Below are 14,842 nucleotides of genomic sequence, written 5' to 3'. Positions count from 1 at the left end.
GATTAGGTGCCATGCTCAAGGGCACCTTCCATGAAGTTAATAACACAAGTGTAACAAAATGTGAGTTAAGAAGTTGTGATTTTTTATTTAAATTCTCGAGAGCTCTACAAAGGTTTGGTTCATACCTCCGGGTGAGAAAGGGCTCGCACCCATCTTGGGGCTTCCTCTGACTCTGGGTGAACCCATGACGTTGTGTGGGGGGCCATTAATCCCTGGACTGGCCTGGGGGGGACTGGTCATTCCCATCCCGTACCCTCCACCTCCAGGTCCACCTCCATGGAACGGACTCATCTGCTGCTGATGTTGGTGCTGATGCTGATGCATGCCATGGTGGCCCATCTGATTCATGGGACCCATTTGGTTCATGGAGGAGTTCATTGGATGCATGGAATTCATTTGATTCACCGGATTAATTAGCCCCATGTTGTTCATCTGATGCATGGGATTCATCTGATGCATGGGATTCATCTGATGCATGGGATTCATCTGGTTCATGGGATTTATGCGGTTGCCCCCAGTGTATGGAGGCACTCCCCTTTGTGGCATGTTGCCCTGTTCAGCCATGCCGTAGCCCCTGTTCATGCCCATGCTCCCTCCTGGGCCCATGTTCATCTGTTGGTTGGGGTTGTTCACACCCATGTGTTGAGGCCTCATACCTCCACCCTGGTTTCCACGATAACTATTTTGCTCCCTAAAGGGAATACAGTAAATAACAAAAATTGAAAACAGAACAAAGCACATAAAAACATAGTGAGACATTCACCCAATTTGGGAGAAATAATTCTTGCTAGATCCAATTGTTAGAGCATTTGCACCTTTGTAGCAAGTGTGTGGAGAGGTAAGAGTGTGGCTCATTGGTGTTGGGATTCCTGCAGAGGTCACTCCTGGTCTGGGCTGTGACAGGGGTGCCATCAGCGAGCGAAAAGCGGTAGAGTGGGGTCTCTGCATGGCCATTATGCAAAGCTAGAGTAGAAAAAGGAGAATTAACACCCCCCACAACAGCTAACAACGGGTCAAAGCATGCACACACCAACATGAAAAGAAAACGCTAATAAACAGCTGTCACAGGTTGTGGCAGGGACTTAAGATAAAATGTCCATATAGTTGATATATGCTTGCAGTTCTGTACTGTGAGTGCTGGAAATAGTTAGAGCCTGTGATGCAGTCACAACACAGATGTTTTTTCCACACGACACAAAGGCACGGTAAAACCTTTTGCTCTACAATCAGTCACTAACACTGGTAACAAATAAAACTGCCATGTAGCTGCTCCACAATTAAAAGCATTCCAGTGATTACTGCTTTTAATGTGAAGCTGACTGAATTAACAGCAATTACAGCTTAGCTGTGATAGTTCGACGAAGAGGATCGGAGGCTGCTGTCTGTTTGAGTAGTAAGAAGAAGAAAGAGTGGAACAAAACTCCAAACCAAAGAGACATTACAAAGGTGTAACAACGATACTGAAAATTCAATAAAGTCAGGAGTGTTATTCCATCCGGTATTGTCTCCTGTTGTACTGGAGATGACTCATTCATGATTTTAGCCTCTTATTTATCTAGCAAGGGCAGTGTCCCACATATCAAACATTTTAATGAGATGACTGGTACATTCCTTGTATACTTTTGCAGCCTTCTTGCCAATGCTCAAACCTGCCTTCCTGACGCCAATTATTGGCAATAATTGCCAATAATAATGGCTCATTCCTTTGCCAATGTCTGTGACCATGTTGACCATGTGTCATTCTAGGTAATCCAGTTACATGCAAAACCAATGCGGAAATAAAGTTGCTATCGCATACACCTACAAATGTAGCACCAGATGCGCAAATGCTAGGCTTTTTGTGGAAGCGACTGAGTGATGGTGACAAGGGAGGTTAAATTGTAGGGAGGTGCAGTATTATATACCATCTTGATAGTGCCGTTTGTAGGACCAAGGTTGTCCCTCACTTCGATGGAGGAACATCTGCATGCAGCGCCTCACTAGGTCCTCCCAGCCTGGACGCATAGTGGTGTGAAGAGAGGCCTGCTGTTCAATTTCAATCAGCTTACCTGCAATAGAGGATGCACCATGGGGATTACACAAAGGATAATGGCTAGTGATGAACTTTACATGTAGTGTATATGCCTCATACAGTACGGTGTACATCTCTAAATATCTAATTTGACATGGTTTGAAAGGTCATTGTCATATCAGTACAAGTAATGAGTATAAGTGGGGCATCTAAAAAAAAGTACACCGCATCACACAATGCCATCCAACACAGCATGTATAACCTAACTTAGTTTGACTAAGGCCTTTGTAAACTGGTGTGCCTAACAAAAACATTTCCAAAAGGTCATGTCACATGTGTATACAATTAATACACTTGGGGAAAGAACTTGCATTAGTATATACTACATTGTATATAATATCAGAAATAACACAGTGGTAACTTACCAGACAGTTCATGGCGTGTGCTAAACCTCTCAGTCCTCTCTACTGCAATGATGCGTCGTGCCACACAGATCATACATGACTGCAAATCTTAATAAAGAGACAGCGCAATGTTAAGTCCTCATTTGACATCACCGGAGGAGAAACTGGACATTCAAAATCTTGTGGCTATAGTATTATTTGCAAAATTTAAGCAGATTGACCAATAAATACGATAGAAGGCATAGCTACACACTACGTGTAAGCCAAGAAAGTCGCTGGGTAAACGAATCCTACTTTGTGGCTGCTAGTTAAATCATATCCTCTGCATGAATAAGTGTAAATGTTTACTGTTGTCACATATTTAACTGTTGTATTTTCCCATTGCTTTAATCTGAAAATTAAAAAAATATATATTCAAAGCAAACAATGACTTACCTTCTCCCTCCTCCATCATGGCCCGGGGCTGAGTGAGGGCAAAACACTGCATGGTCTCATAGCGATGGCCCCCAGGCCTCTCTTCTGACAACCCGTGACTCTGACCGTGAACAAAGTTCACCAGCATGCGGCAGTTGAAGGTGTGGCTCTTCTGCCGGGGTGCCTCTCCACCCCACGATGCCCCATTTAGTGCTAAGAAGAGAAATAGGCAACCGGTGAACAGATGACCATGACTCTATGTGTGTGTCCAAGAGCATTCAGATGTTCAATCAGTTACAAACGTGTTTGAGTAAGAGTGACTGTGTTTGAGCGTACATTTACGTTTGTGTGATCTTGAATGTGTTTGCACCCATACATGTATAAACCCATGTCTCACCATTAGACTTAGGTAGGTTCTTGTGAAACTCCTCCCTGTCATCGTCATGGATTATGTTGTAGACACTGGTGTTGATTAGCTCCTCCTGCTTGTACTGCAGGTACTGCGTCACGTTGTCCGACACAAATACAATGCTGCCCTCTCGGTTAACCACAAACAGAAAGCCATCCAAGGCCTGAGAACAGCAGGGTCACAAAAATGAAGAGTTAAATGGAGGGAGACTTATCAATGAAAATTACATTTTTTATATATATATATACCTTGTTTGGTTACTATTTTTGCCCCTCTATAAACCAGCTGAGACATTTTTATCGACTTTAAGTGAGCAGTGACAGCAAAGTACTGGTCCAGCATATGGAACGGCAGCTAATTAGTGTTGTTATTTTGCCCCCTAGTGATTTTCCCAAAGCTGACCTGTAGGAGCAGCGGTCCCAGATGGTCCTTGTCAATGACCCCTTGACCAGTGGAAGACACATCCGCCTTCTGGACATCGTCATCGCTGCATGACCTCTTACCTGAGGACAAATAAAGCACATTGCACTACTGATGAAGTGTGAGAATTGTCACAGCTATCTATGCCTCTGGATCTTTTTATTTGGTACTTTACATATTGCAAATCATTTCCATAGTGTAACTCAAACTAGAATAGCTGTTGTTCAGAAGGCAACATTTGATGCCAGTGACCTTAATTTGAGAAGTACACACGACCTGCATGTTATTTCGGCTACAGTATAATAGATATTTTTCCTGATCATACTGTCTGAATTTCACAGCAACCATTCTATGATGTCCAGTTAGCTGTGGGAGCTGCTTCCTTAATACAATGAAATAGTTATTTCTGGCCAGCAGGTGGCAGCATGAGTCACAGATGAATAATTAGCATGCCTTTCTATTTTTAAAAGCAGCATGTGTCTGAGCCAATAAGCAAAATGACAAATAGAATGACACTGGGTTTAATTAAATTTCTAACCAAACTAGCCTTATGAGCAGAAGTAATTGACATAAAAAGGAGACACCAGAGAAAGCGATTGCAAAGAGCAAAGATGTGTAAACAGGGGGAGGGAAAAGGTGTTTAAATGGACAACAGACAGAAAAGAGAAAAAAAACAAATCAATCATTCCCATCCTGTAACTATGGCAACCTGGCTGCATAACACCAGGGCCAGCAGTAGTCAGCTGTGACCCTCTGGGTAGATTCCAATATGATTGCCTTCTCTTTTCCTTACCCATTTAACCTCCCAGATCTAATCTCAGCCAAGCTTAAACAGGTGGAAGAAAATATCCTCTTTTGCGTATCCAATCATGTAAAATCTGCAAAATGATTGGAAAGTGGCCTAAGGTCTGATTTCTGAGTCACCAGTATCATTTGTCTCCCAGAGAGAAGCACGGTTTGGCACTAACAAATACACACTGTCACTGACAGCCTTGAGCCATGACCACCAAGTATTGGTCTCAATTACTGGTGTTCGTTTTCCCCCCAGCAATACAAACAGCCAAACTGGCTGTCAGGCTGAAGCAGCCTGGCCATGAACCAAACACACCACTTCATCACTGGCATCATCTGTCCTGCAGTAGGGTACTTGACAAGATTCAGTCTAACTTAATTCACTGTTTACTCCCCATAACAAATACAGAAAAAAACAAAAAAATATTCTATTTATAATAACAAGAACAACAATAATATTAGTAATAATAATAATAATAATGATATGTGGCTTTGTTCATCAAGACCAGGAATGTATGGGTTTACTTTTCACAGTGGTGGTACCTTGCTCTTTGATTTGTCTGATCTGTCTCACGGTCTCCTTGAGGATGGCACATTTGTCAGGCTTGACGTTGAAGCTGTCAATGTTGGAGAGGTTGGCAGAGATGAGCTCAGCTAGCTCCTCGATGTACTTGCTTTCCTGTTCCCTCCGACGCTTGTCACACCTGCCGGGGCACCAAGGGGATTAGACATGTTGTCATGACAACCCCACCTCCCTATGCCCCGTCCATATACAGGCCATACGGCTTTGGCTCAGATGCTTCAGATATTTTGCAAGCAGCAGACACAATCTTGTTTGCAGGAGGCCAGGGGGAAGGAAGCGACGTTGTGCACTTGCTGACATTCACACCAAAAACAGCAGCAGACAACGACAAACTGGATTAATATGTGATTGACACTTATAGGAAGTTACAGCACTCACCCCAAACCTGGTGTGTCACAGGTGGACAGTTTACGTTTGCGGTCGGAGCACAGCGGCTCCAACAAGTTGTCTCCTACGCCACTCATCTTCAGCGCATATCAGCCCCTGAAAGCATATAATTGCACATCATACATACATATACATGTACACACACACACACACACACACACACACACACACACACACACACAGGCGGTGCAACATAATCAGAGGGAATAAACCGAGTGTGGGGTTTTATATGCTCATATGTGTGTGGTACAATCTAATCAAAGGATAAGTGCTGATTGGAAAGTGCCATCAGCTGTCGTTTCTTTGCAAAGTTCACTCAGAAATTACGCCAAATTCAGGCAAACCTTTAAAGCATAGTGTTTAGTTATGCAGAAAAGAAATCAACAAAATCCTCAAGCTATTTATGTTATAAATGAAGTAGCTTCCAAAGGATAAAGTGGGTTGTAGATTCCTACAGATTTATGAGGGTAGACTATCCATTTAGTAAAGCAGCCTTGGTTCCTGCTTAGTGCTTGATGGGAGTGAAATCTCATCTGTTCCACTGCGAGGAGCGACTGATGATGATGTAGTGATATGGAGCCCCGGGGGAGATGGGTCATCCTGCGTTCAGCCAGGCTGCCCGCTAGAATGATACCACTCTGCTAGCAGCGGCAACACACATACACACTGCGTATACAAACGGTTTCCAGAACACATGCATGTTCAGGCATGTCGCAGCACTGTAAGAGAGATCGGTGCTAGTATCTACTGTCCCAGCAAGGCACATATTCACCAGCCTGCCTCTCGAGCCCAGAAACAATCCAGCCAAGGCTCCACAGTGCATTTTAGGGACTAGTAAGAATAATCCTTCCGCATTCTCTTTACTCTGCATTCTCCATACTAGGCTACATCCTCTTTCTTTCAATAGGTTTTAACTGCTGTTTTCCCCCATGCCATCCTCAGACAACTCCTCCCTTCTTTCCCCCCACCATGGGTGTAGCAGGGCTGTGGACTCTGCCCTTGTTTTCTTGGTCTGACATTGCCCTGTGTCTGACCCCCTAAGAGTTCACGTTAGAGGAAACCTCTGTAGCCAGCCCCTAAGGTCACTGCTCTTTCCTATTCCCACCCAGAAAACACACACAAAGCCGTAGCGTGTGGCTGCGCAACCAGATTGTTCTACTACTCTATCCTCGACTCTGTGTCTGCATATGTGTATGTGCACAAACACAGAGTGAGCTCATTCCAGAGTGGAAAAGTATAGAACGGATGGGAGCCATTATGCAACTCCTGCTTCGCAACTGCAGGCTAGGACATGCAGCCCAGTCCCCCACCACCACTACTCCTACTCCTACTGGAGCACCAAGCCTCAGACACGCACTCTGCGCCGTAAATCTGCATTGCATGCTTCTTGTCTGTCTACCTTTCACCACCCCTCTCCAAATCTGCCTGTCCTGCTCCGGCTGTGACTCTCACTGCCTTCCCTTCTCTCGCTCTTCCTTCCTTCCTGGTTTCTGTCCTAAGGCTCACCTCTGCAGCAGTGGAGAAAGATGACATCAGCCCTCAGTCAGCCTCATATCCTGAAACGGACAAACAACAGAGCTGGGGGCTGCTGGGGGCCTCTCTGAGAACAGGGAATGCATCGCGGCGTAGCACAGTTTCTAATTTGGTCATGGGGACACCATGTTGAAAACTTCTGAGCTTGTGAGTCTCTTTGTTAAATAAAACTTCACCAAAACAACAATGTTCTCATGGGATTTAAACTGCATGACACAATTTACAGTGATTTCTATGTTCATAATAGTATGTAACACAAGTTCACTAATGTTGACATTTTGACTTTCCTAAAAGTTTTGACATGACTGAAATCTGAAAACTGACAACCGAAATACACAATACTTCTACAGCAGAGTGAGAGATTGTGAGCAGCAGCCCACCAAAACCACTGATGAGTTTCAACAGGCCTGGCAGTATGCCACAGACCTAAATCTGCTTCATTTTTTGAGAATGTTGGAACTTGTTTAGGGACAAGATGAGCTATGTTGCACAGATCATCAAGTAAACAAAAAGCACCTGCCAATGTGAGAAATACAACATCTTATATCTAAACATAAAATGGTCTGAATCCTTAACAGATTGTCCAACTGGGGTGTGTGTGTGTGTGTGTGTGTGTGTGTTTTTCTACATACACCACATGCTCACCTTGACCAGTACAAGCCCCAGTCAAGCTCCATTCAGGGTCTAGTGTTGTTTCAATGTCTTAACATCTCCTGAAAACAGAAAGAGAAAAACAAAAAGGTCATAAACTGCGGCATCCTCTGAATGTCTAGACGTCTCAACATGACTTCATAGTGGCAATGCTCCCTATGAAAATAGCATGAGCTCTTTATATGTTTTGCTTTCACAGAAATTCATGGGAAAAAATTTTTCTAAAATTGCACAGGAAGCCATAGCAGATAGCATCCTGTTTGCATCCTCCCCTCAGCCCATTCCACTGCGTCATCACTTCCCTTTCCTGGAAATTTGGCCACTAATCAACCCTATTTACATATTCTGTTTGTCAGGCTGGACCCGTGTCGTCCTGGTTCCTACTCCCACCTTGTAGGATCGCTACTGGCCATCAGAGGCTTTCCAAAACGTAGCAAACTCAGCATTAAGACAACAAGACAAGTGTGGAAATTAAACCATACGAACAAAGGTCAGAAAAATCATGCAAAATTATCAGATGATTGCTAATACTAAATTTAAACTAGTTGGTCAAAAACCTTTCCTCAATGTGCACATAACTAAGCTGGTAGTTTTTATTTGTTGCTACGTCATTATTCATGATAACCAAGATGCTACGTCACCTTTCTTTTCTACCATTTCTTTTATATACAATTCCTATATAACTTTTGAGAAGAATTTGTCAGAAATGATACATGTGCTAGCAACCGTTCTGTTAAAAGCTTTTATAACCTTCAGTACAGTACAGTGTGTGTGTGTGTGTGTGTGTGTGAGATCCTCCACCACAGACCATTGATCACATCAGTCCTAAAGGCAGGGCTGCTACTGAGCTAACGCTGCATCTGAATAATTTAACACAGAGAAATAGAGAAAAGTGTCCCTTTATTTCAACTGTCAAAACAGTTTAATAATTCTGAGTCAACTTTACAAACACCGAAACAACAAATCAACAATTCACAGAAACTAGAGGAAGAAAGCAACGTGTGAATATGTTTTAACATCTTTTAGTTTTAGTTGTGTTGTATCCTCAACTCTCATTCATGTCCCCTATTATTGTTAAACTTTGTTAAGCCCTGTGCTTTCTGTCCTTGTTTAATGGAACAGGTACAAACACACGCACACACATCACACATGCACGAGTAACTTCTGGTAGTGAAACGTAATTCAAACCAGGAGAAGCACTGTTATGGACCGCAGCAAGAGGAGGAGTCAAGGCAGACTGAGTAGAATAAAGAGGGGGAGGAGGCGGAAGAACAGGGAGGGGAGAAGAGAGGGGACACAGTGCACTGACATAAATAGTGCTGGGAATCCATTTAATCTATACTGGTAGCAAAACTGGGTATTTGACATTGAAGCAGTTCCTAAACTAAACCCGTTTGCTACTTGTATTGTTTATAAAACAGAAAGCATGTCATTGACAACTTTAAAATAGAAATATCTGCTTTTGAATACAGGGTTTCCACTAGTGGATAGCAATCCTGGCGGCCTGTCGGGCTAAAGTTGACTCCCCGCCAGGCGTAAGTATCTGGGAATATTTTAAATGTATTTTTGACATGTGTTTTAAACTAAAATGTGTTATACAAATGGTGAACTCCATTAGCTTTAACTCCATTAGCATTAAATCTTTTAGCAAGTGTGTGGTCGAAAGAGAGAGAGAGAGAGAGAGAGAGAGAGAGAGAGAGAGAGAGAGAGAGAGAGAGAGAGAGAGAGAGAGAGAGAGAGAGAGAGAGATTGTTAGTGTAAGTAAAGTTATAGCTGTAAACGTAGCAGTGCAGTGTGTGTACAGTTTAGGCTATTTGTTGGTGAATAAATGCTACAACTACTCAAGACCCAAGCCAGGTTCCTGTGTCTTGCTTGCTACCTGCTGATTAAAGTGAAGGTGGTTGCTGAAGTCGGGCTGCATGATATGAGGAAAATATTTATTTGTTTTGATTGATACTGCAATTGCGATATGATTCACGATATTAGAGGGAATGATTTTTGCATCATTATTCTCATTTTCATTGAAGAATATATTGATCCTGGTGTGATGTTTGCGAGGATCTGTACCAAACAAAGATGTTATCTTAAGTCTGTACAATACGGCAGGCTATTTTGTGAACACTTGCGTCAACGAAGACACCCCCTTACCATTCATTTCTTTTTATCGCTGCAAATCAGTGAACCAAAAACTTGGGAGTTTGTTTCTGGCAGACATCCAAACTGTCTCTCGCATGGTATTACGTCATATCCTGTGTCACTTCTCGCATTGTTTGGAAACCAGACATGAACATTGTAGCGTGACTGACTGGCAACAGCGACTTCAAGACTCCTGATTACAAGACAGCAAGTTGTGTAGTCGGAACAGTACAACGATCTAACAACTTTGAAAGAATCTTGGTACTTATGACGCTGCATTTTTTGTAGTATTAAAGGATTTTAGTTAGTATTATAAAAGTACATTATTTCGATACACAGGCGTTTTGGCTAGAGGCCAGAATGGCAGCAGTGTCAGTCAGTCAGGACCAGAATAGTAAGGAGGACATTCCTGCTCAGCCTGAAATAAAGGCTGCAATCCGAGCTCCCTGAGACAATGAGTGGCAGGGCCGACAATAATCACCCAAAACAAAGATCAGACAAGCACACATACACACGCAATTACGGACCCCCAAAACCACACCTAAAGGCCATTATATATATTATAAATATACCAAAAAGAGAGTGGTTACACAGACCAATAATTAAAAGGTGAGGAAAAACACTGACAAAAAAACACACACACACACGTTTGTTTCACTATCTTTGTGGGGACCCATCATTGACATAATGCATTACCTAGCCCCTTACCTTAACCATCACAACTAAATGCCTAACCTTAACCCTTACCCTCACCCTAACCATAACCTAATTCTAACCCTAATCCTAAAACCAAGTCTTAACCCTCAAACAGCCCTTTAAACTTGTGGGGTCCAGCATTTTGCCCCCACAAAGCTGTCGGGACCCCACAAGTATACTGTATTCCCCGGTTTTTGGACCCCACGAATGTAGTAACACACACACACACACACACACACAGTTTTTGTCTTTGTGACACTGCACTCTGTTCCCATCTGCTGAGTGACACACACACACACAGAGTAATAAAGCAACAAAAGGTGTCCACTAGAGTTTGGGACATCAAGAGCAAAAAAAAGAAACAAAAAGACTGACTTCCTGAACTTCTTCACCTCCTGCTGAGCATACAACCAGCTCCTGGGTTAAGTGCAACTGGAGCTCACACAAACCCCAGGCTCAATGGTTTAGTTCAAGACCAAATCTTTGGTAATTTTGAAGCCATGATTTGCTGAATCCAATTGTCGAGCCTTTAGTTTAGCAAACTGGTCCCGCGTGGACTTCAGTCATGAATAAAATTAAATAACAATGAAAACAAAAGAAATAAATACAAATAAAAATGTTTTGGTTTATTACTGTATGTGGACGTAAGTGTGAAAGGTCTCATTTCCGTCACATAGTTCTGATTTGAAGCTTGAATGTATGAAGAAAAAGCAAAGATTGGAGATCTAGACCCCTCAAGCTAACCGGACTGTTTGAGCTACAGTTTAGCTCTCTGCCTTTATAACTGGTTTGATGTATAGCAGGCTGAGCCATTCTGAGTTCAAACCCTTTCTCGGCCAACAGAAAGAAGAAGCCCAATTGCCAAAGTAAAAGGCACAAGAAGCATTGAACGGGTTTCAGTCTTCACAGAGCTGAGCAAACTTCAGCTTTTTTTTTTTTGTTTTTTTTGTTTTTAAAGATACATTTTTAAGCCTTTATTGACAGGACAGCTTAGGACAGGAAAGGGAGAGAGAAGGGGAATGACATGCTGCAGGTTGGAATCGATCCGCTGCGGTAAGGACTAAGCCTTTGTACATGGGGGCGTGCTCAACCAGGTGAGCTACCCAGGCGCCCCCAGCTGGTTTAATTCTGTAGTAAAAGGGGTGAGACCAAGCACACACCCGTTTCATCACTACAACGGATGCCGCATTTCAATAAGTCCCGCCATTTGGCCCCCCCTTTATTGGAATTTAACGGAAAATGGGTACGTACATTCAGGTCTTACTGCCAGATGTCTCCATTGAGTTTAAGAAGGATTGCACAAGAAGAACTTGAGTTATGCCCACTTTCCTGCTAAGCACCACCATTTACAAAGTTCCTTGATTGATGACGGCCATGTTTTTTCACCAATCTTGCTCATTTGTAGTAGAAATGTGTATCTCAGTCCCGCGATGCTGTAGACCAATTTTGGTGTCGATAGAATCAAAATTTACAAAAGTCTACATTTATTTATTACTGTTTTTCACATTATGCAAATTAGCAAAAATCCATCATGGTGGAAGTTTATGGTCCAAGAGGCTTTTTTGTAGAGAACAATGAGCTGGACTTGTGTGAAAAATGTCAAGTCAATCGGACTCATCGTGTGAGGGGCGTGGCCTTTCAAAGTTTTGATTTATGACGATGTGGCATATTGTGTAATATGTAAGGGGCACTCTAATGTTATGCTCCCGTTTGGCTTTGGAAGTAGGTTAGTACTGTAGGTATCAACCTGCCACGACCCAGCTCTAAGGCCATGACACAGAAAGGGAACTAAACACAACTGTAATGAGAAATTAAACAATCACAAGCTAGTAAGCTTTGCATGCTGACATAAGCAGCTTAATTTAGAGTAGGCAAACTCACTGTTAAATATGTTCCTTGCACCTTTGCGCTTTCAGAGAGGCATACAATACGCTATGATTGTACAATCAATGTTCAGGGGAGAGGTTTAGCAAAGTATCATTAACAAATTGTCTTTCTTTATGTCTTTACTTCAGTGAGCCCCTTAATGGTGAGATATGTGAGAGGTCTGCTGGTACCAAAAGTACAATACTCAAGGCATCCTTGCGAGATGCAGATGGCAGAAAAAGGGAACCATTGAATGACAATTCTGCTCTTGCTTCATATAATTTAGAACAATATTTCACTTTGTTTAGGAGCTATCCATTATCTAGACATCTTGGGGATTCCCCCTTAATTTTGAGTGAAGATAACGTCCGGAAGCAAACATTTTGCACAAATGCACCCTTGTTGGTAAAGGTTGCTTATTAACCATTTTCCTGCCAACATTACACAAGATTTTAATGAAACATGGGCTATTGGGACTGAACTGGAGCCAGAGGGTTTAATGGAAAGATGGAGCGTGCCGCCACACAATGAGATTCAGGGATGGGGATGAGGAGGACATATGTCAAGCATGTGCGTACAAGTGTAGATTTAAAAAAAGTGAAGCTGTAAATTGTTCATAGAAAGCCTCCATTTAGGTGCAGAGGCAGCTGTGAAATTCCAGTATGGCTTAAAAACCAGAATGAAAACACAGGCTTCGTCTCTGCGTTTGTCTGTAGTGTGTCTGGGCGGTAGAACAAAAAAAATGATGTCTCTTCTTTCCTCTGCATACCTTTATGATCCATTCAAACCATGTTCGAGTTGCGAACTGACACTGCCAAAAATAAAACAAACACAAATTTGTTTAATTTCTGTTTGCCCAAAATCAAGGAGCAGTTCACAGTGGAATAAAGTACACCTTTCAAAACCATGGTAGTCAGTGCATTTACATGCACAGCGGTAAACGGGGTATGGTCTAAATGTTAGTTAAGTGAATAACGGGCAGCTACAAACACAAATCAACAGAGAACTCTGTAATGAAACATTATCTAACAAGTGTAGTGAAGCGGCTCTGTTGTAAAGGCTAACGGTGCTCAATTAGCACAATGACATCATGTTAGAAAGCACAGCCAAAATGATTTGTCATAAACTAGCTAAGTAACAATAGTGTTAGCTACGACGCTAACAGCATTAATAACTAAGCCAAACGGTGCTGTTACTAACCTACTATTTTAGTGATTTATAAGCAACCTGTTTCTTGCAGATTGTTACGTTACTGAGAATACAGCTATTAGAAGGTAATATATGAAGTCGAAGCTAACTATGACAGCTGTAGGGCAGCTAACATAAACGTTAGCTGTCTCCATGAAGCACCCAGCTAAGCTAACGTTACTATAACTCACGACGCAGTTAGGAAACAAGAATGAGCTAACTAACATTAACATAAGCACTTTGGCTCGTGGATGTCGATTTTAAAGTCATGTTAAAACTATTTCCCATCCTTCTTCCGATTTCCAGCTGCAGCTGTGATGTTGTACTAACTAACGTTACTCGGTACGTAGCTAACGTTAGCTTAGACCTCACAATGCCTTGTGTTTCTTACTCCCGCTAACTTATTGTTTATAAAATGTGACATTATTTATATAAACACATTTATAAAAAAAAGTCACATTCGAATAGTAATTTCAGCATTCAAATAGTATTGATTTTTTTACTATTCGAATTATATTCGACTTTCGGTATTCGTTCCAACAGCCCTAGTGGCTTTTGCCTTAAACTCGTAGTATACATGATGCCAATTAATTAATGTAGTGATAGAGAGAAGATAGTTCAATGTACAGGGAAACTGCTTCAATAGGATTGCTTTTTCCCATAGAAAAAAATATCCCCCACCCGTTCCCAGGACACACAACACACACAGATCTCAATCAGACTGTGTGTGCATCTCCCCATTTTTCTTACACAAACTGCACTGTGTAAAAAAAACAGGGAAAATAAATGAAGGTGGAAACAAAGAGATGGCATATTCTACTGTGTGTGTGTGTGTGTGTGTGTGTGTGTGTGTGTGTGTGTCACACATGCATCTCCTACAACTATCCATCATTAATATGGACAAAGAATAGAAAGAACCAGGAAAGGGCGCACATGGGCACAGGTCCAACCAGCTACATCTTTAACAACCCCTTCATTTTCTAATAAGCGTGACATGTTGGTGTATATAGCAAGATGATAAGAGTGAGGACACGGCATCGTCCAGAGGAGACTACACTGACCAAACAAAATGCAGGCGGCTGTGTTCACACAAGGCTAATATTATGGAAATTAGTTCATTAATCAATGACTAAACCACCTTTTATCTGGAGAGCCAGAGCACCAGGGCCTGATCAACCGCCATGCTGTCTATTCTGATAACACACACATCTTCACTAGCAACTAATGGAGATTCAGTGAGAAGAGAAATCTCATGTAGCCTCAGATAATTCAGTGTGAAGATAAGTCAACCATTGTTAATTACTTTTGGCAATATTTTCTAAATGACCTCACGTTGATATAAAAAAGAAAAG

General features: G+C 42.1%; 1 protein-coding gene across 4 annotated transcripts in view; it reads right to left on the bottom strand.

The window, feature by feature from the left end:
- LOC116035700 (nuclear receptor coactivator 3-like) overlaps nucleotides 1–14,842 on the bottom strand; it is a 33,120-nt gene that overhangs the window by 7,301 nt on the left and 10,977 nt on the right. For 2 of the 4 annotated variants that reach the window (XM_036002138.1, XM_036002139.1), the window contains exons 2-11: nucleotides 7,599–7,666; nucleotides 5,412–5,516; nucleotides 4,994–5,154; nucleotides 3,641–3,741; nucleotides 3,227–3,401; nucleotides 2,851–3,042; nucleotides 2,437–2,523; nucleotides 1,905–2,048; nucleotides 816–963; nucleotides 126–691 (exon numbers count right to left, since the gene is read on the bottom strand). In XM_036002138.1, the coding sequence (XP_035858031.1) occupies nucleotides 126–691; nucleotides 816–963; nucleotides 1,905–2,048; nucleotides 2,437–2,523; nucleotides 2,851–3,042; nucleotides 3,227–3,401; nucleotides 3,641–3,741; nucleotides 4,994–5,154; nucleotides 5,412–5,497 (1,660 nt within the window). In that variant the 5' untranslated portion in view covers nucleotides 5,498–5,516; nucleotides 7,599–7,666. The remainder of the gene's footprint in view (nucleotides 1–125; nucleotides 692–815; nucleotides 964–1,904; nucleotides 2,049–2,436; nucleotides 2,524–2,850; nucleotides 3,043–3,226; nucleotides 3,402–3,640; nucleotides 3,742–4,993; nucleotides 5,155–5,411; nucleotides 5,517–7,598; nucleotides 7,667–14,842) is intronic. The other 2 variants (XM_036002141.1, XM_036002140.1) reach the window with 2 other exon arrangements.

Source organism: Sander lucioperca, chromosome 6, assembly GCF_008315115.2.
Source record: "Sander lucioperca isolate FBNREF2018 chromosome 6, SLUC_FBN_1.2, whole genome shotgun sequence".
NCBI classification, from domain to species: domain Eukaryota; kingdom Metazoa; phylum Chordata; class Actinopteri; order Perciformes; family Percidae; genus Sander; species Sander lucioperca.
This window is presented reverse-complemented; position numbering and strand designations above follow the sequence as displayed.